The sequence below is a fragment of the Monodelphis domestica genome, chromosome 3 (assembly GCF_027887165.1).
Source record: "Monodelphis domestica isolate mMonDom1 chromosome 3, mMonDom1.pri, whole genome shotgun sequence".
Lineage (NCBI taxonomy): Eukaryota > Metazoa > Chordata > Mammalia > Didelphimorphia > Didelphidae > Monodelphis > Monodelphis domestica.
Genome location: NC_077229.1, coordinates 59,146,312 through 59,169,889, shown reverse-complemented (window position 1 = coordinate 59,169,889; position 23,578 = coordinate 59,146,312). Strand labels below are relative to the sequence as shown.

General features: G+C 38.6%; 1 protein-coding gene across 2 annotated transcripts in view; it reads left to right on the top strand.

Moving 5' to 3' along the window:
• The window catches only part of GALNT9 (polypeptide N-acetylgalactosaminyltransferase 9), a 581,478-nt gene that overhangs the window by 164,120 nt on the left and 393,780 nt on the right, over window positions 1–23,578 (top strand). The window contains exon 6 of one of the 2 annotated variants that reach the window (XM_056821945.1): window positions 12,037–12,154. The exons of the other annotated variant lie outside the window; for it this stretch is intronic. Within the exon in view, the coding sequence (XP_056677923.1) occupies window positions 12,037–12,154 (118 nt within the window). The remainder of the gene's footprint in view (window positions 1–12,036; window positions 12,155–23,578) is intronic. 2 annotated transcript variants of the gene reach the window in all.

The window sequence follows — 23,578 nt, the reverse complement described above, 5'->3', positions numbered from 1 at the left end:
ACTTTGCATCACTTCATAGATGTCTTCCTAGGATTTTTGTGATCATCTTATTCATCATTTCTTATGGCACAGTAGTATTCCATTACAATCATATATCACAACATGTTCAGCCATTCCCCAGTTGATGGACATACAAATATCTCTTTCAGACAAATTTTTGTCTTATCATGTCTCCCCTACCTAGTACTTAGGAAGTTGATTTTTTGAACCCAAATATAAAACTTTACATTTCCCCCTATTAAAAGTCATCTTATTACACTCAGTCCATTGTCCAGTTACATCAAAGAACTTTTTGAAACCTTTTTTTATTTAACTGTAGATACCACATTTTCCCCAATGTATTTGTTCATCTCTCTGCTTCTGTCTCTTTCTGCTTCTCAGTGTCTTTGTATCTTTCTTTCTCTTATATGCAGGCTATTAAAACTACAAAGCTATTCAAATTGAACCTAAAAGCTATTAAAGCTACAAATTGCACATTATCTCCAATTCATCTTGTCTCTCTCTATCTTGTTTATTTACAGTTTCATGGTTTCTATGTCTACCCATTCGACTCTGACCTTCTTGAGAGCAGGGATTGTCTTTTGCTTTTCTTGTATTCCTAGTGCTTAGCACAGTACTGTCACAAAAATGGGGTTTAATAAGTGTTTATTATTAATAAATAATTATAAATAAATATATTCATATATGATATATAACATAAATATATAGCAGTAAATAAATATAACAATAAATAAATATATAATATATAAGTAAATATAAATAAATAAAATAAAAACTATTAATAATAGTTTTTGGAACATTTTGTTTATGTATATGCCAATATGCATACATATATGTGTATGTCACATATAAATAGACTTTTATACAAATATATTTACATAAACATATATAATATACAGATATGTTTATTATTCAATGTATGTATATTAAATATGTGAATAAATGTGTAAATCAAATGTATTACATAATTAAATCTAATTAATCAATATTTATAATATATACTTATAGATTTGTGTGTTTATATATAATCAAATTGCTAATCTATGCTTAAATAAACATCAATGTTATTGGCTATACTATTTATTGACAATATAACAAACCATACCACAAAGATATAAATATTTTACAATTTATTATATGTGAGCATCATATGTCCAAAGTTGCTTTTGGCCATCATTACAACTATTTTTTTAATTCTGGAAACACAGCCCCACCATTCAGTCCTCTCAGGATATTAATTAGAGTTCTTTCTCAAGAACTCTTTTCATGTTTCATTATAAGATAAGGATTAAATCCAGTTCTCTCAGGAAATGTTCTTTTAATCCTTTTTCTTAGTCTTTTCACATTTTCTCTTCAGCCATCACAATTAAATCTTTCCAGAATGACAGCTAAGCTATTAGGCTCTTAAGGTTTGATTCCAGTTTAAAGGTATAATAGCAGTACCTATAGTCCCTGTGGAATAGGTTATTGAAGCTACTATTATAATTTTATTCCAGCTTATACTCAAAAATTGTATTCTTTGGCGCTCAGTGCCTCAGTGGATTGAGAGCCAAGCCTAGAGATGGGAAGTCCTGGTTTCAAATGTGACCTCATATTTTTCCTGATTGTCTGATCCTGGGCAGGTCACTCAACCCCCTTTCTCCCTTGAGATCAATACATTCTAAAATGGAAGGCAAGGGTTTAAAAATATATTAATAAATCTACTTCTACTTTTTTTTACAATGTAGTTAAATTCTGAAACTTAAAGAGTCCTAAATCAAGACCATCATAGGCTCCACACAACTGGAGCTTCTGCTTTCTTAACAATAATAACTAACACCTAAATATTATAATGTTTGGAAAGCTCTTTCTGTACATTACATTATTTTATCCTCCCAACAACCCTGGGGAGTAGACACTGTTATGATCCCCATTTTATAAATGAGGAAATTGAGAAATTAAAATGAATTGGCCAGGGCCACACAGAAGAGGTAAGATTTGAACCCTTACCAGCCTGGATCCACGTCCAGCCCTCTTCATTGTGTCAGAGGCTTCTCTGGACCCATTTTTCTGTATTTATATAATATGAGAGGTTTGGACTAAATGATATCTGAACTCATCCTTCTAGCCCTAAATCTTTGACATTCAGTTTACTGTTATTAAATAAGTTTAGATCTTAGAGCTAATTTAGAGTTCACTCCTTCCCTAGCAGAGGAAGCCAGGTGGCAGCATAGTGCAGTGTGCCAGGTCTGGAGTCAGGAAGACTCTTCTTTTGAGTTCAAATCTGACTTCAGCCACTTAGCTATGTGATCCTGGGCAAGTCACTTGACCTCCTTGACCTCAGTTTCCTTCTCTGTAAAATGAGTTGTAAAAGAGAATAGAAAATCACTCCCATATCTTTGCCAAGAAAACTCCAAATGGAGGCACAAAGAGTCAGACGCAACTGAACAACATCAAAGTCAGAGGTTCTTAAACTGGGGTTGTCTATGAACTTCAAAAAAAACATTTTTGATAACTATTTCAATATATTTTGTTTCCTTTGTAATTCTACATATTTTATTTTCTTCATTTAAAAGCATAATTCTGAGAAGCGGTCCAGAGGCTTCACCAAATTGCCAAAGAGCCCTATGGCACAAAAACTAGTTAAGACAACTAACCTAAGTCAATCTCCCATTGTACAGATGCAGAAACTGAGGCTCACAAATGCCAATCATTCCTTCAACAATATGAAAAAACCTATATGGAAGATGATAGGACTTGCCCAAATTTAGTTGTTGTACCAGTGAAGACAGGATCATTCTTTGTATTTTCCTCTACATCCTCCCCTAATCCTTTTAGAAACAAGAACTCCAGCTGGGGCTTAAAGTGAGAAACACTATTTGCAGCTTGATTTCAGGGTTTTTTTCCTTTTGGCCATTCATTAGGTCCTAAAACAAAAGAAATAAAAGATAGAAATTCTAAAGTTTGAACTTGGGAAAACTATTTTCCCCTAGGAAGTAGAACTGGTGGAGAAGAAAAGAGAGAGTGAGATGCAGGAGGACACAAAGAAAAGGATACGAGAGTAGGAAGAAGCAGGAAGGGGGAGAAGGAAAAAGAGGAAAATAGAAAAAAATGGAAGAAAGGAGGGAGAGGGAGAAAACACTTGTACTTCCTCTTTAGTATATGGGGGGGGCAGGGTGTCACTGCTATGGGACACTAGACCATTGCCAGCCTAGACAATTTTGAATTGCCCCTTTTGGCTGAAGCAATAGCAAATGTAATTGGTTTATTAGTGAGCCAACATCATTCAGTGTTCTGGAAAGCCAAGGAGACCTCCTATTATCCAATGTTCCTGTCTGAAAGGATAGCTCTGGCCTGAGATTCAAGGCCTGCTCTGCCTTCCTTCTTTTCCTCTCTTTCCCCAAGCCCAGGTTTGGCAGATGTGGTTCCCCAGGGCTCTTGTGGAAGGTAAAGCTGGAGTTGCATATTTCTTGCCTCTACAAGTCTGCATCCAAATCCCTGAGATTTCTCCCTGGCTTCACTAGATAAGTGAAGGCTGCTGAGGCACAGATAAGGAAAACTATCCGGCCATTGGCCAAAAGCCTAGCCTGCACCATCCCTCCCCTGGGCCCCAGGAAAGCCAAGGCCCATCACCCTCTGCCTATGCCCTAGGAAGACTACTCCTGTCACTGACTTATACTACTGAAGCTACAGTAACACTGGCCTATGCAGGGAGGAGTTGAAAAGCAAAAGGACAGAAGGGGGGAAGGAAAGTTGGAGGGGGAAAAGAGAGGGAGCAGAGAATGGGCAAGGAAAGAGAAAAGAGAAAGGAGTGAGGGAAGAAGAGAGAAAAAGGAGGAATAAAGGGGTAAAGAGATTGGAAAACAAAGGAGGGATGGAAGACAGAGAAAGGAGGAACAAAAGGGGAAAGAGATTAGAAAAGAAAAGACAATTAGAAGAGAGAAGGAAGGAAAGCAGGAAAGAGGGAAGAAAGAAGAGAATGGAAGAAAGGAGGAAGAAAGAAGGAAGATGGAGCGATGGGAAATAGAGAAAGGGGAAATAAAGGGAGAAAGAATGGAAAAGAAAGGAGGGAAGAAGGCAAAGAAATAGGGAAGGAAATAGAGATAGAAAAGAAATAGAGAAAGGGAACAAAAGGGGGAAATGGATGAGAAATTGTGAGAAAAAAGGGAGCAAGAAAAAAGATGAAAGGGAGAGAAAGGGGAAGAGAAAAAGAAAGAGAGAGGGAGGATGGAGGGAGCCTATCTCCTGGACCTCTTTTCTTTCTTTTCAACAGACTTAGCCACAGCAATCTCCCCAGCTCCCAGGTAGGATCTCTATGTAAAGCAGTCCCAAACTTCTATGTCCAGCCCAAATATCTCTTAAATTCCAGATTAATTTGTCAATTGCCTCCACCTACATATCTTATTGGCATCTCAAATTCAACCACTGAGAAAAAGAATTTTTTTATATTTCCCCCCAAATCAACATGTCTCACCTCCATACTTCCCTATTTCTGTTGAGAGCACAATGGTCATTCCAGTCATCCAGGTTTGCAACTCTGGAGTCAACCTTGACTTTGTCTCCTCACCATTACTTCCCACATCTTCTAAGTTGTTCATCTTTATTTCCCACCTCTGTGTCTTTGAACAGATGGTCCCCTTGTGTCTAGAACTGACTGTCTTTTCATGTATTCCTGGTAAAATCCCTAGCATCCTGCAAAGCAGAATGCAGGTGCCACCCTCCTACATGAGGACTTTCCTCATCTCCCCCAACTCTTATTAATCTTTCCATCTTAAAGTTACTTTGTACAATTTTATTCTATTTACTTCTCAGTGTTTTCATTGCATCCCCAACCTGCAGTGGTATATAAACTGCTTTATTATAGGAGGTATTTAATTTTTGTCTCTATCCCCAGTGCCTAGAACTTACCTTGCACATAGTAGGAACTTGACAAATAGTTCTTTTCTCCTTGTTGAATTGGGAACCAAGGAAAGAGAAAGAGAGGGGATTAAAAAAAGGAGGAAAGAGAAGAAGAAAAATAGAAGAAGAGAAAAAAGAGAGTAGGGAGAGAGACACAAAAAGAGATGGAGAGAATGAGAGAAATATAGGGTGAATGAAGAAAGTCAGAGGAAGACAGACAAAGAGTGGGGGGGGAGAAGAGACAGACCAAAAGATGTGAAGAGAAAGACAGAGGGAAATAGACAAAGACTGGGGAGACAAAGAGACAGGGAGGAAAAGAGAGGCAGAGGGAGGCACATGACAGAGAAGATGAAATCTGAGACTCTAAGCCAAATGCAGTTTTAGCACTGAAGGAACATTCTTCCAAGAAGGGTTTGATCTCTAAACCAAAACTCGAGGCCAAGAACCTATCTGGACCTGCCCAATGATTTTCTCCATCGCCTTTAGAAAATTATTAAACATTTGTGTCCTATTAATAAATGGAAGGGAAAGAAGGCAAGGCAAGGCAAGGCAAAGGAAAAAGAAAAGAAAAAATGTTCGTTCCTAGGTAATAAGGATTATGTCTTGTTTTTGTGTCCCTATAACCAAGCACAATGTCTCACATATAGTAAGCACTTACTAAACGCTTTATGTATCTATCTTGAACCCTTCTAACTGGCGTTAGGCATCAGCCCTTGCCACCCCGAGCTGTCAGTTACCAGACCTTTAATCACAGCGGGTATTTCTGATGCATATAAATGCTGTGCCAGCTGATTCAGCCTCCATCGCTTTATGAATTTATTTTAAGTTTATTTTGGAGCTCTGAGCAATAATAAAAAAATCATTACCGGCTGTAATAGTCTTGGCAGGGGATTTGGCATTTCAATTCATCAGAGATCACCCTGAGATTATTAAAAAAAAGAAAAGAAGAACGCCTGTTGTATGTTGATGAAATATAACTTAACCAGTAAAACCCTGCTATTAAAAATCAAAGACAGTATTAAAATTTCATTAGTGTGAGTTTTGCGGCCAAAATCTAATGACAGAACAAATTGGATCCTTGCACAAATAAAAGGGTAATCGCTTTTTAATGCCCCTGTTATTCTTAGACAATTGATGGGCATTTACTTCTGACTTCCCAGTTGTCGGGTACAGAATGGCTTTCCCTAAATTATGGTCAAGACCAATTTTCTGCCATTATTTTCAACGTGGAGAGATTTAATGTGGAGAGGTGGTGAGGGAATTCACAAGACATATTAGAAGAGCTGGTCAGCATGAAGGTGTGCACTTAATGACCACATGTTTGAGGCAGGAAAGAACAGGAGAAAAATAAGGAAAGAGATCAGACTTGTTCTTTGGGAGGAAGTCTGCAGTGAGCTCATCACCCTTAGAGCCCTAATGTTCCTGGCATGATCTGGCCATCAGCAACTGGCTGAATTAGAAGTCTTTGGCATGGCCACTGAAGAACTCCATGTTCATATCATTTTTAGACTGCCAACATACTGCCCCCAGGATCCACTAAAAATCTAGTTGACTCAGTGATGTGCTATTCATTATGTCTAGCAATACATTTGATATTTTTTCCTTTTCATTTTAAAAAGTCTTTTACTTTCTGTCTTAGTATCAATTCTAAGACAGAAGAGCAAGCAATGGTTAGGTAATTGGGGTTAAGTGACTTGCCTAGTGCCACACAGCTAGGAAGTGTCTGAGGTCAAATCTGAACCCAGATCCTCCCCACTCCAGCCCTGGCACTCTATTCATTGTGCTACCAGCTGCCCCTTGACTGATGCTTTCTCATGGAATTATTCAGAAGAGATCATAGGATAATAGGTTTTAAAGGCAGGACGTACCCAGAGGTCATTCAAGTCCAATTTCTTCATTTTACAGTTATAGAAACTGAGGCCAAAGGAGGTTAAAGGCTCCCTTAAGATTTCTCAGATCATATGCATCAGAGCTAGGATTTGAACCCAGATTCTGTGACTCTAAAAGAAGCAGGGCTCTTTTCACTATAAAATGTTGCTTTTAATGATTATTTGAAGATTGTACAGGCAGAAATGATGAAAACTTTCTAATTAGTGCTGCTCCAGAGATGCTTGGGCTACTATAGGATGTATTGAGGTCTTCATCATTAGAAATCTTCAAACAGATATTGGAAGACCTCTTATTAATGATTTTGTAAAGGTTAGTAGGCTAGAATGCTAAACTTGAAATCAGGGAGAACTGGATTCAAATCCATCTCAGACACTCTGTGTGACCCTGAGTAGTCTTTTAACCTTTACTGACTTCAATTTCCTTATTTGTTAAATGAGAAGTCTAATAGTAATTTCCTCACATGGAGCAAGTGAGCTAGATAATGCAGTAGGTAGAATGTTGACATTGTCATTAGTGGGTTCAGAACCAGCCTCAGATACTTCCTAGTTGTGTGGCTCTAGGTAAGTTATTTAACTTTTATCTGCCTCAGTTTCCTCAGTAGGGAAATAAGGATAACAGTGGTACCTTCTCCCAAGGTAATCATAAGCATCAAATGAGATAATAAGGGTAAAGCACTCTGCAAGCCTTAAGGGGCTTTCAAAACTCTAACACTTATTACTTAAAGCAATTTTCAAACTGGGTAGTATTTTGAAAATATTAGCTATTATTATTTTTGTTCAGGATGGATTAGACAATCGGTTGTTTTTATTGTTCAGTTGTTTCAGCCCTGTCCAACTCTTCATGATCCCATTTTGGGTTTCTTGGCCAAAGATACTGGTGCTGCTTGTCATTTCCTTCTCCAGCTCCTTTTACAGAAGAGGAAACTGAGGCAAACAATGATAAGTGAACTTCCATGGGTCATACAGCTACTTTGAGATCAGACTTTAAATCAGGGAGATGAGTCTTCCTGACTCTGGGCCCTCTATTCTATCCATTGTACCACCTAGCTGTCGACAACAACAAGAATATTTGATCGCTGAAGTCCTCACTCTGAAATTCAGTGATTCATTGAGAAATGAACTCCTTTTAAAGTTCAACTGATAGGAGCAGCTAGGTAACACAGTGAACAATGCATCAGTCCTGGAGTCAAGAGGACCCAAGTTTCAAATCTGTAGCTGTGTTACCCTGGACAAGTCATTTAACTTCATTTGCCTAGACCCTGCTACTCTTCTATCTTAGAAATGATGCTAAGCAGCAGGGCAATGATCCAGGACAATTCTGAGGGACTTATAAGAAAGACCACTATCCACATTCAGAGGAAAATCTGTGGGAGTAGAAACACAGAAGAAAACAACTGCTTGATCACATGGGTTGATGGGGATGTGATTGGGGATGTAGACTCTAAATGATCATCCTGGTGCAAATATCAATAATATGGAAATAGATCTTGACCAAAGACACATGTAAAACCCAGTGGAATTGCATGTTGGCTATGGGAGGGGTTTGGGAAGAGGGGAGGGAAAGAACATGATTTTTGTATTTCTAGAAAAATGCTCTAAAATAATCAATTAAATGAAATAAAAAAAGAAATGATGCTAAGACAGAAAAGGAAATTTTTAAAAATAATAAAAGTTCAAGTCTTCTACCATCCTCAACTTTCTACTCTGCAAAGCAGTGACCATTATCCTCACAGTCCCTCCTTCACAGGTTTTTCATGATGCTCATATGGGATAATAAAATGTAAAGTGCTTTGGAAACCACAAAGCATCCTGTAAGAGGCTACCTGGTATTGATGTTGTTCATCTCATTCTTCTTCTTCAATGGCATTCACATAGAAACCAGCCTCTTGCAAGTTGCCATTCCTGCACTCACTCTTAGAATTGATATCTTGTGGACAATTACACAAGGGTATAAAGTAATGCATTGTCTTTTGTGATTAGATAGAAATATTGGAATGCAAGCTTATCTTCTTTAGGTTCCCTGAAAGCATCCTGAGTGCCTTTCCAGTAGCAGACAGGATGATGGGGGAAATGATAAATATCTCTTCCTCTTGCCACTTGGATTTGATTTCTACTCAGGTTCTGCAGGATGGATAGGTGGTACAATGGATAGAACACTGAATCTGGAGTCAGGAAGACCTGGATTCAGATTTAGCCTCAGACACTTACTAGCTGTGTGACCCTGGGCAAGTCACTGTACTTCATTTGCCTCAGTTTCCTTATCTGTTAAATGAGCTAGAGGAGGAAATAGAAAACCACTCCAGCATCTTTGCCAAGAAAACCACAAATAAGAGTCACAGTCAGACAACTGAAAACAACTGAACAACAGCAACTCGGTCTCTACATTTTGAAAGCTCTCTATTTCACTTAGCTTGGAGATAAGTATTTGAGGGTGATGGAATTAACCAAAATCATTTTTCTTAGATTGTTAGGGATCAATGTTATGTCCCTGCAGTTGTGGGCAACTGCATTTTTCATTGATAATATAGTTCCAGTTCAATTTATTTATTGAATTCTCTGGGACGTTTTGAGGAATATATTTGTTGTATGAGGATTTGTTAGCTTGCTAGTGCTTTATGAAGGAGCATGAGCTTCTGGTGTAGAAATCTGATTTTCTTTTTATTATCTTGCTTTTCTCATCTGCATATCAAACAATTCTGGGGCAAATTGCTATTCTGCTCTAAATTCTTTATATTTAGTGTTCTTAAGACTATTTTCTCAGATGGGTAAAATGAATTTTTTTATGGCTTTAGAAGTCATGATAGGTAGCATTTTGATAGTACTTTATGGTTTACAACACATCTTCTAATTATTATCTCATTTGTTCCTCACAACAACCCTGGGAGGTAGTTGCTATTATTATACCCATTTTACAGATAAAGAAACTAAATCTAGGGGAGGTTAGGTGACTTGCCTAGTGTCATGCATCTAGTAAGTGTCTGAGGCTGGATTTAAACTTAGTCTTCCTGACTCCAGGTCAAGCACTCTCTATCTACACTACCAATCAGCTACTATGATCCAAAATCATCCTCTATAGGCTCATTGGAAACATATTTGGAACAATTCTAGTAGCAGATAGAACAAGAGAAATACCAATAGTAATAGCTACTAGTATTTATATAGCACTTTAAGGTTTACAAAAGTGCTTTACAAGTATTATCTCATTCTTATTTTCACAATGGGTATTATTATCATCCTCATTTTTACAGTTGAGGAAACTGAGTCAAACAGAAGTTAAGTGACTTTCCCAAGGTCATACAACTATTAAGTGTCTAAGGCAGGATTTAAACTCAAATCTTCCTGACTCCAGGCTCAGTATTCTATTCACTGAGCCACCTAGCTGCCAAAATATTAGGATATAAACTCATCATCTGTAGTCTCACTGAAAGCGTTCTTGGTGCAAGGACAGCAGCAGATAAGACAAAAGAGATAATTAGGAGAAGTAGTCATTAATAATAACAAAACTAGCATTTAGTAGTATTTTAAGGCTTGCAAAGAACTTTACAAGTACTATATCATTTGATCTTTATAACAACCCTGGGAAGTAGATGCTACTATTAGCCCCATTTTACAGATGAGGAAACTGAGTCAAGAAAGGTTAAGTGAATTGCCCAGAGTCACACAGCTAGTATGCATTTGAGGTGAGATTTGAACTCATCTTCCTGACCCTAAGTTCCATACTCTGCAATGATCCCATCTACTGGATTGATTTTTACCTCTTCTTTGGATCTCCTTGGCCAGGTCTTTACACTCTGAAAACTTTTTAGCCCATATAGTGTGGAGGTTATGAGTACTTGGAATAGTGACATCTTTTGAAATTTTGAAAATACATTCTTTGCAAACCAATATTAAATCTGGGTAATTGTGGAATTGTGAAAATCATCAAAGCCCTGGTACAATTCATTCATTCAGTCCTTCTATCAGATATATTGAGGTCTGTACTTGCAACAGGGAAAAAGTGAAATTACTAGAGAAACAAAGCTTCACTCTGCCAAGTATATTAATTTATTAAGCAATGCAAGACAATTGCCTAGCAAATCAGGACTAGGCCCCTTCCTCAGCCTAAGAAAGGAACCCAAATACAGAAAAAGACCGACATTATACATTTTAGACATTAAAAACAATTCATTTAGGCCAATTAATAAATTAAAAGGAATTAATACACCATTAGGTAATTTTCCTAATTAACTGATTGATCTAATTAATTTCTAATTGGAGGAGAGATTGGGACCTTCCAAGTTGAGAAATGGACAGTGAAGAGGCACAATTCCCTAAATCCTGAAAAAGAAATGTCTCAGTCCCCATCAAGTGTCTGTGAACAATCAAAGGAACATGGTGGATCTCTATGGGGCCAGTTTTCAGATAAGACATACGGGTTGCTTGAGGTGTACAATTGTAAAAAAACTCCCTGCATGGTCTTCAGATCTGATCAGGTTTCTGGTCAGCATAAACTAAGTCCACAGTTAAGGGTCTCTGAAAAGCCAGTAGAAGTGTTCCCATTTCCCAGCTGCACCGAACTAGGTTGTAATGATGCAATAAGGTATTTCCCCCCAATCATCACAATCAAATAAAATTTTCTCACAAGACAGAAGTTGGAATAGACCCTTAATTGATTGAATCAAAAGAGAACTGAGCTAGCTCCAATATTGAGCTACAAGATGGAGTCAGTGTGATTCACTTAGTTTCCACAATTAACCACTTGCTCCCCTAATCTCCTTAATTCCCCCAGTTTCCTCATATTTTTAATAAGGGGGATGCTATCTGCCTTTCCATGAAAGAGAATGCATTTATGGTGTATGACTTTTGTAACCAAGTTATATTTTGTTGGGCATTTTATCTGTGTTCAATTCTTTTTAGCCTTTACCTTATGCCTTAGAATCTTAGAATTAGTATTGTTTCAAAGGCAGAAGAGCTATAAGGGCAAGGCAGTGGGGATTATGTGATTTTCTCAGGGTCATACAGCTATATTTGAACTCAAGACCTCCCATCTCTAGGCTTGGCTTTCAACCCACCAAACTGCCTAGCTGTCCCATGTTCATATTTTACAGCCTACAGAAATGTGTTGCATTGTCTCCACTGATCCCTTGTATAATCTACATTGGTCAATAACACTGGGCTTCTTGAGGGTAATCTTTCTCAAGTTTCTTATAGTTCTATCCTAGTTTTGCACTTCCTCAAGAGACTTACTAGTTACGTGACTCACCTATTGTTTTCCTCTGTTTCCCACTAGGACACCAGCCATGATTGGCTGCTCATTTGTGGTGGACCGAGAGTATTTCGGGGACATTGGCCTGCTTGACCCAGGCATGGAGGTGTACGGTGGAGAAAACATTGAGTTAGGAATGAGGGTAAGTGATGCGAGCTATCTAGTATGGTTCCACAATTCAGGCTTCCCAAAGGAATGCATTCTTGGAACAATGGGACATGTGGTACGTCCAGAATGCCATGCCATGCACATACCCCTTTGAAGACCTGGCAGACTAGACGATGAGTCCAGGGAATTGGAGGGGTGGAACTGAATGAGATCCAGTGGGTGGGAACGTCAAATAAGTGATTTTGAATCACTATGAAGGATTTCCTTGCAATTAGATGTGGGATCGAGCTATTTTATAAGGTAGTGAGCTCCCTGTCACAGGACATGGATATCAAATGGCTGAATATCATGAATACTTCAAAAGGAATTTCTTTATCTGGGTAGGAGGATGAGCTAAGTGACCCTTCCAAGTTCTAAGATTCTATGGTTCTCAGACTCCTACATGTCTGCTTACATGGTATAGTCTAGCACCTGTGCTAAAGTGTTTCCTTTGAATGAGTTCCTTTAGGACCAAAGACCAGGGTCTTCTCGGAGCATTATCAGTTTCCTCATATTTTTAATAGGGAGATATTACCATCCTACCATCGTGGGAGTGATATCTTGATTTAATCCAGCATCTTTCAGGTCTTATCTATCAACAGTCTGAGAGAAAGACCAGAAAATCAACATGAAGACTGAGAAGAAAGCTAGAGGAAGGAGGGGCTAGTAGAGAGTGAAGGCAAGAGGGATAAAATCTCTTCCCTGATAGAGCCAGACATTTCTAACTATGGACTTAGTCCCATGGATTTACCCCAGAATCTTTATGCCTTTTAAGGAAAAAACTACTACAATTTACTTGATAATTTAGAACATCCAAATTTGAATTCTGACTACCATTTACTAGCCTTTCAATATTATATATTATTAATAATTAAAATAATAAATAATAACAATGCTTAAATGTACCCATGGAACACTTAAATATTTTTTAGATTTATTTCATTAAATATTTCCCAATTACTTGTAAAAATTTTAACATTCATTTTTTAAAGTTTTGAGTTCCAAATTCTTTCCCTCCCTCCTATCCTTCCCTCCTCCTTGAGAAGGCAAGTATTTGGTATCAATTATACATGTGAAGTCATGTAAAATATATTTATGTATTAGCTATGTTTCTAAAGAAAACATGGACAAGAAAATCAAAGAAGAAAAACAAAGGAAGTGGAAATAATATGCCTCAATATGCATCAGAGTTCATCAGTTCTCTCTCTGGAGGTGGATAGCATTTTTCCATCATGGGTCTATTGGAATTGTCTTGGATCATTGAATTGATCAGAGTAGCTAAATCTTTCACAGTTGAACATCCTTACAATACTGCTATTACTGTGTATAATGATCTCCTGGTTCTGCTCACTTCACTTTGCATTAGTTAATGTAAGTCTTCCTAGAATCTTGGGTCTTTGGGCTTGTCAAATACTCGATTATTATTATCATTTACTACTGTATACTGTGTACATAACATATTCCATTGATCTATTTCTTATTATCGTAAGTCTTCCATTCAATCCCAGAGCCAATATCAGATTGTTTTGATGATTACCACTTTATAATATTGTTTGAAATCTGGGACTGCCCATGACATATTTTTTAGGTATAATCTGCATTTATTAACATTTTTTCTGCATCACTTTCCTAAGTCTAATCACCAAAAATAGCAAATCAAGCCCTGATTTATATAACATTTGTAGATTTCCAAGGTGTAAAGAATCACACTGAAAATTTAACAATCAGTTCTTTCAAGCATGTTCAAGTTGGCTCCAGCATTCCCCTGACCTTTCTAAGGCTTCATGGCACATGAGTTCAAATCCTGACTTTGCTACTTGTTACCTATGTGACCCTGATTAAATAACTTAAAATTCTTTAGACATCAGAATCATTGTCTGTAAAATAAAAAGATTGGGAGGAGAGAAAGAAATGCACATTAACTGGAAAAAATAATAATAAATTTTAAAAGAGAAAGAAATGAAGTAGTTATTTTATTGAATGTCCTCTAAAATCCCTTACATCTCTAAATCTATGGTCTTGTGAATTCCTGTGAGTTCCATATTCGTATCTGTAGTATATATGATACAAGAATGCTGGGAATAATACCTGCACTATAAGCAGTTAGATATAACAAAGTGGACAGAGCAAAGGAGTTGGAATCAAGAAGACTGGACTTTGAATATTTCTTTAGATATTTGCTAGTTATCTGACCGTATCACATCACTTCTATCTCAGTTTCCTCATCTGTAAAATGGAGATAAAAATAGCACCTACCACACTAGGGTGATATGAGTATCAAACGAGATAACTTTTACAAGCACATTATAAATTTTAAAGTGTCATCATCATCAGAATTATCATTATTGCTTACCTCACAGGTTTGGACTCAAATCAGTTAATGGACACAAAATGTTTCACAAACCTTAAAAAGCAATATTTGTCATCATCATTCATGCCTGTACTAAAGGGAAGAGGCTTATAGAGGAGATTCCCTTTCCCTAATAACAAGTAGAGCCCAATGGCCTTTCAAAAGCAATGTAGAATGTTTTTACTATAGATAATAGAATCATATTGAACTTAGAAGGTCGTGTGGAATAGTGGGTGAAGCATAGCCCTTGAAAGCCAAAAGCTCTGTGTTCAAAACCCACCTCAGATACTTACTAGCTATGTGATCCTGAAGAAAGCATTTCTGTGTCTCATTTTTATTCTCTGTAAAATTAAGGAATTGGACTAGATTGGCTTTCTAAGGTTTCCTCTAGCTCTCATGAGCTCCCAATTTGTGGATGAGGAAACTGAGGCCAAGGGAGTTTCATTGCCTTGTCTAAGTCACATAGGTAATAAGTTTCAAAAGGCAAGATTTAAACCTACAGACTGTAGGAATCTTTATTATCTTTTACCCAATTTTTACTTAAATTTATCCTTTATTATCTGTTACCCAGTCTTCATTATCTAAGCCAGAGAAATATAGTATGGTGGGATTTCAGGTAGGAAGGGTCACAGCAGACCAAGGGTAAATAATAGTCTCTCAAGTCAAAATATTCAAACAATATTAGCTCACATTTAAGTAATACTTTGTGATCCACAAAGCACATTATTATTATTATTATTATTATTATTATCATCTCATTTGATCTTTATAACACTCCTGGGAGATAGAAGCTATTATTCTGACCATTTTACAGATGAGGAAACTGGGGCCAAAAGGGTATGTGACTTGTCCAGAGTCACACAGCTAGTAATGGGCTGAGATAAGATTTTGACTCAGACTTTCCTGACTCCTTGACTAGTGTTCTACAGCCAACTGGACCACCTAAATGCCTCTTGCCATGTAGCCAATGTCTGCCATCTGCGCCAACCCACAAGACCAGAATCAGAAAGTGACTAAGAGAGTCTTTGTCCCTTCCAAGACAGGAGAGAGTCTGAGTCCAGGTATCTGCCTTTTTCAAGAGACTCAGAACTGTCTGAAACCTTTTCTTTGAGGCTACTTAGAGCCTAGATCAGCCAATCTAGAAAACTCTCCCAAGCAGCTGATGGGAAAGGGCAGCAAGGACCACAGAGAAAATTCTGTCACTGAATCAAGCAAATGAGTAGCCTGGAATCAGAAGTACTGCCTGCCTGGGAACAGGCAGTGGGAAGGAGCCATCATTGCCCCTTTAGGCAGCTTTCCAAGGGATAGGCACTCACAGATGGGCAAGGTACTATCTTAATTGTGCATGTGCTCAACTGCCTTCCAGAAGCTGGCATTCAATTGGGGGAAACCCTCTACAAAATGAATGGATTATCACTCCCATTTTATAGATGTGGAAACTGAGGTCTAAGTGACTTGTCCATGGTCACACAGCTAGTGTAACAGAGGGAGGAGCTGAAGTTATATTCCCTGGCATGTGTTTTGTTTTAAAGAACCTTGAAATCACTAATTTACATGGGAGGAACAAAGAGGAAGTCAGTTTAGTTTGGTCTGGTGGGAAGAAAAGTAATGTAAAGTGAGGCTTCAAAGGGAACTTGAACCCAAGAGTTGAAGTGCTCTAAAAGCTAAACAAAGGAGATTATGCTTGGTTCTAGATGCACTAGGAAGCCACCAGAGCTGACTGAGGAAAGGAGTGACATGGTCCCACTGGAGCTTAAAGAAAATCACGTTGGCAGCTTTGAGGAAGACAGGCTGACATAGGGGAAGAGATTTGAGGCATTTGGGGAGCTGTTGAAATACTTTAGGCAGGAGGTAATGAGTGCCTGAATTTAAATGGGAGAGAGTATTAGTTGCCTGCAGTGAGAGGTTAGTCATTCATACCACGATTCACTTGTGACAGGTGCCAACCCTGATAAATGACCCTATAAATGCAAACACTGAACCCTTTGGAGTCAGTGAAAATATACTTTGGAAGCTGCGCCCTCCAGTGTATCAAAAACCTAGGGAGAACAATGGGTCCACAAGCCATCGTGAGCATGCACCTGGATACTTGGTGTTTGCGTGCTTGGCACAGGTATTTCTGTACTCAGTCTCGCTGTCCTTCCAATCCAGCACACAACAGAACTAGAATGAGCAGTTGGAGGCAATAAGTGGAGAAAGCTTCCCCCTTCCCAACCATTTTGATTATAAAAGGAAGGAAGGAAGATCTAAAAGGATAGTTTTAGGATCTGGGAAGGATAGTTTTAGGGTTTAGTAAAGTTTTTTAAGAATAGAAGAGACTTGGGCACATTTGAAGAAGGACCCTGGTGGTTGGGGAGTTGAAGATTAAAGGGGGATGTATTGAGATTTCTGGAGGATATGGAAGTAGATCGCATTAAAGTTACATGTAGAGGGGACTATTTTGTCAAGGAGACCCATCTAACTGTTCAGAGACCAGGGAAAAGAAGAGAGAATGATGTCAAGGGGGTTTAAGATGAAGAGAACAAAAGAAGAGGGAGCTCTTGTCAAACAGTCTGGATTTTTCAGGAAAGAAATAGATAAAATTGGTAGAAAAAGAAAGGGGAAGAAAGGGAGAAGTGTGAGGCATGAGTGGAGAAGATCTGAAAAGGTTTTGTGGAAACTGATGAAGGGAATCAATTAGGGAAGAATAAAGGAATTGCCTTGTAGCAGTAAGGGTCCAGCTGAAATTTGAAAAAAATGAATTCATAATGTAACCACTCATCACAGTTTGTGACTTTCTCTAGCTCCATTTAGCAGCACAGAAGTAGGAATGGAGCAACTGATGGGGGGGGGGCAGTGATCCAAGGCTGAAGTCTGGCAGGGAATAAGGGTTGATAGAACAAGGAGACATGGACTTAAAGAGTAAAGGCCTAACTTGGAAGGAAGGAAAGGAAAGGAAAGGAAAGGAAAGGAAAGGAAAGGAAAGGAAAGGAAAGGAAAGGAAAGGAAAGGAAAGGAAAGGAAAGGAAAGGAAAGGAAAGGAAAGGAAAGGAAAGGAAAGGAAAGGAAAGGAAAGGAAAGGAAAGGAAAGGAAGAAGGAATGAGGGAGAGAAGGAGGGAGGGAAGGAAAGGAGAAAAAGAGGGGGGAGAAGAAACAAAGAAAGAAGATAAGAGTTTACATTCTAATAGGGAAACATAACACTCAAAAGGGAGCTGAAAGAAAGTTGAGGGAGAGGGGATAAAGGTACCTGGTACAAAAATGTGATTCTGAAGTTCAGAAAGTCAGGTGCAGGGACATAAGGGAAATGAAGGCAAACTAGCCTAAGTTCTTGTGCAAAATGGAGGGTAGAGGAGGCACTCACCACTGGGAAAAAGAGAGCAGGTCTTGTGGTAAGATATAGGATAAGGATTGGAGAAAAAAGGAAGTAAAGTCATAGCATAAGTAATGTTGAAAGAAAATAATGGAGGGACCAAAGGTCTCAAAGAAGGTAAAAATGAGTTTAGGAAGGATAAGGTATAGGGCAAGATGGAATGATAGGAGGTTATGATCAGATACAAGAATTTCAGAATTTTTAGGAAAGAATCCTTGTGGATAACAGTGAGAGCAAGTATGTGAATGTGTGATGTGTGGTTGAGACAGAATGGAACAAAAGAGTCAATGGCATTTTAGAAGACTGTAGAATTGGGGGGTTGTGGAGTTGAGGGGAGCATCAATATACATAATGAAGTGCCCTGGGATTAGGGCAGAAACTGAGGAGTAAAGGAAGCCTATAAGCCAATTATTGAACCCTTGGTAAAGGAAAGAGAATAACTCTGGGCCTGGTATGTAATAGCCTGAGTATGGTATATAAAAGTCTAGATTGGGTAGAAACTTTAGGATACTGTGGATTTCAAAGGAAGAGAAGATGTTCAGTGATGTGGCAAAGGAGAAGTCTGGAAGTAGCAGTAGGAAGCAAGGAACATCGAGACTCCCTCTCTAGGATCAGTATGATAGAGAATGTGAGTGAAGCTAGTAGGGGAGAGAAGGGCCAAGAATGTAGTATTATTAAGGGAAGTCAAATCTCAAAGAAGACTGGTAGATGAAAGATCCAGGAAAAAGGATATATGTTCATAGAGTAGAATTAAAATTCCAGAAGGCACAAGAGAACGCTGCCAAATTTGGGGTAGGACAGTGGTGAGGTAGAGACAAGAGAAAAGGAGATTGGAGTGGGGAGGATATGAAAATATTTTTCCTTTATAGTCAGCAATTGATTAATACAAACACAGGGAGAGAAATGGATGGTGATAAATTATTAGCCAAAGAGGTAGATGAAAAATAAAATTCATAATCTCCAAGTGGTGGTATTTTTTTTCCATTTGAATTAGTTTATTTAGTCAATTTAGAACATTATTCCTTGGTTACAATAATCACATTATTTCCCTCCCTCCCCTTCACCCACCCTTCCCAAAGCCAACACATCGACTTCATTGGGTATTACTTGTGTCCTTGATCAGAACCTATTTCCATGTTGTTGATGTTTGCACTAAGATGTTCATTTAGAGTCTACATCCCCAACCAAATTCCTTCGACCCATGTATTCAAGCAGTTCTTTTCCTTCGGTGTTTTTACTCTCAGTGTTTCTTCTGGATGTGGATGGTGGTTTTTCTCATTGATCCCTCCAAGTTGTTCAGGATCACTGCATTGCCACTAATGGAGAAGTCCATTACATTCGATTGTACCACAGTGTATCAGTCTCTGTGTACAATGTTCTCCTGGTTCTGCTCCTTTTGCTCTGCATCAATTCCTGGAGGTTGTTCCACTCTCCATGGAATTCCTCCACTTTATTATTCCTTTGAGCACAATAGTATTCCATCACCAACAGATACCACAATTTGTTCAGCCATTCCCCAATTGATGGGCATCCCCTCATTTTCCAATTTTTGGCCACCACAAAGAGTGCAGCTATGAATGTTCTTGTACAAGTCTTTTTCCTTATTATCTCTTTGGGGTACAAACCCAGCAGTGCTATGGCTGGATCAAAGGGCAGACAGTCTTAGTTTTTAAGTTATTTTCCCAATTGTCTTCAGCCTCTCTTAATTGTGTTTTGAATTGCATTTTGCGTTCTTCCAAAGCCTGTATCCAATTTGCTGGGACTTCTGATTTAACGATAACTTCTATTTAATGATAAACCTTCTTGCAGACACCATATGGTAGGGTTTTGGATTCTAATCCACTCTGCTATTCACTTGCATTTTATTGGTGAGTTCATTCCATTCACATTAAGAATTATGATTACTAGCTGTGTGTTTCCCAGCATTTTGATTTCTACTTCTGGTCCTGCCTTTACTTCTTTCACTATTTCCTTCTATACCAATGTTTGTTTTTAATCAGTCCCCCTAGTTAACCACTCTTATTTTACTTTCCTTTCTACCCCCCTCCCTCCTTCTTCTCACCCCCCCTTATTTTCCCTGTAGTCTTTCTAAAACTACCCCTCTCCCTCCCTTGTACTACTTCCCTCCAAACCAGTCTGTTTGTTACTCTTCTACTCCCCTATAGGGTGCAAATCTACTCTCTGCCCCAATGGATTGGATTGTTCTTCCCTCTTTGGGTCAATTTCAATGCATGTAAGAGTTGAGTATTTCCTATCTCCAACCTCTTTACCCTTCCAGTGTATTATGTTCTCCCCCCTCCCACCATGAGCTTCTTTGTGACATATAAATTTACCCCCATTTGTTTCATTTCCCATTTCTTTTAGTATTAACCTCTTTTTTTGCTCTAGTGGTGTATATATATATATATACACACATATATATGTATATATACATATATATACACACTTGTATATGTATTTATGCATGCATATATCTATATACCTATTTATGTCTTGTCCTTTCATCCTATACAGTTTGTCACTATTCCCTCTAAGTGTAATTCTTCTAGCTTCCCAGGTGATAATAACAATTTTTAAGAGTTACCAATGACCTCTTTTCTTATAGGGATACATAACATTTTAACTTACTGAGTCTCTTTAAAAGGGAGCAGGATTTCTTTGTTTTGTTTTGTTTTTCTTTTTTCCCTCTTTTTTAATTACCTTTTGATGGTTCTCTTGAGTTCTGTGCTTGGACATTGAATTTTCTGTTCAGGTCTGGTCTTTACAAATTATTGGAATTCTTCTATTATGTTGAATGACCATACTTCCCCCCTGTAAAAATATAGTTAGTTTTTCTGGGTAATTGATTCTTGGTTGTAGACCTAGTTGCCTTGCTTTCCAGAATATCATATTCCATGCCTTTTGGTCCTTCAGTGTGGATGCAGCCAGATCCTGAGTTATCCTCACTGTGGTTCCATGGTATCTGAATGACTTCTTGGCAGTTTGTAATATCTTTCTTTGGTCTGATGGTTCTTGAATTTGGCTATAACATTCCTGGGTGCTGTCAGTTGGGGATTAAGTACAGGAGGTGATCTGTGGATTCTTTCAATCTCCACATTTCCCTCTTGTTCTAGAATATCGGGGCAGTTTTCTTGAATAATTTCCTGTAGTATTATGTCCAGGCTTTTTCTTTTGTCATGGTCTTCTGGTAGACCAATGATTCTTAAATTGTCTCTCCTCGTATGATTTTCTAAACCCTCTGTTTTGTGAATGAGATGCTTCATATTTTCCTCAATTTTTTCATTTTTTTTTTGGTTTTGTTTTATAGTGTCCTGCTGCCTTGTGAGGTCACTTAATTCTAGTTGTTATATTCTCTTCTTAAAGACTGGATTTCATCCCTGGCTTTTTGGTTATCCTTCTTCTGGTCTGATTTTCTTTGGAGGTCATCTTTCATCCTCTTTACCTCATCTTTCATCTTCTTTGCCTCATCTTTCATCTCCTTTGCCTCATTTTCCAGCTGGTTGATTTTGGCTTTCAAGACACTATTTTCTTGTTTTAGTTCAAGTGCCTCTGTTTCCAGATGACTTATCTTAGTTTTTAAGTTCTTTTCCCAATTGTCTTCAGCCTCTCTTAATTGTGTTTTGAATTGCATTTTGCGTTCTTCCAAAGCCTATATCCAATTTGCTGGGACTTCTGATTTATCATTTGCTGATCCCTCCTCCTGTGTTCCATTTGCTCTTTGCTTGTTGCTTGTACAGAAGCTGTCTATTGTAATTTCTTTTTTTCTGTTGTTTGTTCATATTTACCCCTTCCTTTCTCCCCATATTTGTCTATGCTCTTGCTCCTCTCATTTTTTGGTTTTGGGGGTTTCTGTCAGTCTTCCCTCTTGGAGCTTTGACAGAAGATCTCTTGATGCAGTCAGTGAGGGAGGGGTGTTGGAGCCTAGGCTTCCCTGAGCTCTGAAGACTTTTGATTGTATTAAGTTAATCTGGGTTGGACTGGGTGTGCTCTGAGGCCAAAACCTCCTGGAGGCCTGGAGCAATATGCAGGGGACTCCACAGCTCTGACCAGGCTGCCAGGTCTATGCTCCCTCTCCAGCTCCTTCCCTGCCACCTTTGTTCAATGCTCTAAGCCTGGCACAGCCCTTCCCACCAGGTACACCTTCCAGACCAGCACCTTTGCCCGCCCAGAGGTTCCCACTGCCTCTGGAGGCTTAGCACTCTAGTTGAGGGATAGGAGTCCTGGGACCTTCCTTCTGCCTTCCCCTTAAACCCGAGTGTTCTTGAAATTCCAGCTTTTGGGGGCATACCTTTTGGGTTGAGTCCAGCAGGAGGGTTCATTGGCTCTGTCCTGTTATTAGGTTTGATTTTCAGTCCCCTAGGAGCATTCAGTTTGTGATTGGTAAAGAAGGATATTCAGGGGTCTGAACTTCTGCTGCTTGTAGGTTGCCATCTTGACTCCACCACACCCCTCTCCCCTGTGAATAAATCCAAGTGGTAGTATTGTTGGTCATGGGTCAAGGGTGTAGGTCTTAGTCACTCTTGATTCCTCATCCTACAGGGTAGGGATTGGGGTGGGGAAGAAGCAGTACACTCCTACCCCTTGGTTCCCCTTTGTTGGTTATTCCCAAAATAACCTGTCTATAGTTTTCTTGTACATAATGGTTGGTATGTTGTCTTCCTTACTGGAATCAGGGAATTTATTTTACCTTTCTTTGTATTCATAGCAGTTGGCACCATGCCTGGCCCTTGGTTTGTGCTCAATAAATGTTTACTGACCGACTTCTGGAAGAAGCCAGTGGAATCTGAATCAGCTTTGATGTTGCTCCTTCTCATCCTCTTCCTCTTACTCCAGGGTATCTGGTAGAGGGGTGAGGTCAGTGCACCAGGTCCCACTCACCTCCATATTTTGAACTTGCGTCTTGGGATAGCTCATGCTTACAGCTGCCACTGACAGAACACTATAGAACTCATTCAGTAAGGGCAATATATCCATAGAGCTTTCGCCCTATTCATGGTAGAAACTCCAGTGATACCAAAGGCAACATGCATTTAATGGGGAGCATCTTGGTCTCATAAACACAGCTCAGTGGTGCCAGGACAGTCTCTGAATTCATTTTGGTAATGGATTGAAATTATGAACCTATTAAGCTTAAATGATTCACGAAACAAAAATCAATAGTTCTTTCTAATGGACTATAGTTTATTTACTTCCCAGCACATCAGGAGTATGAAGTATATTATACATTCCTCACCAGTTCCATCCTTGGACAGAATCTAAGCTGTTCTCAATGATGGTGGATGGGTTAATACACAATGGAGACACAGAGAAGAGTTGTGAACATGGAAATTCTCATTTCAATGGCACTTTAAGGCTTACAAAAAATTTTCCTCTTACTACCCAGTGAGTAGGTGATGTAAGTTTTATTATTCCCATTTTACAGATTCTAAAACTAAGGTTCAGACAGATACAGTGAATCCGCTATACCTAGTATGTTTCAAAAGTAGGATTTGAACACAAATCTTTGCCAACTCAAAATCAAGATTACTATACTATTTCTCATATATACTGTTCCTCTCTCACACCCATATCTTTATAAAGGCTCATCTCATACTTTTCATACTCTTTATCCTCACCTTTGTTAGAATTCCTGGATTCCTCCAAAATTATTTTAAATTCTTTTGTCTATAGGGTTTTTTTTTCTATTTGTGATTCCTTTAATATAGGAAGCATCCAATAA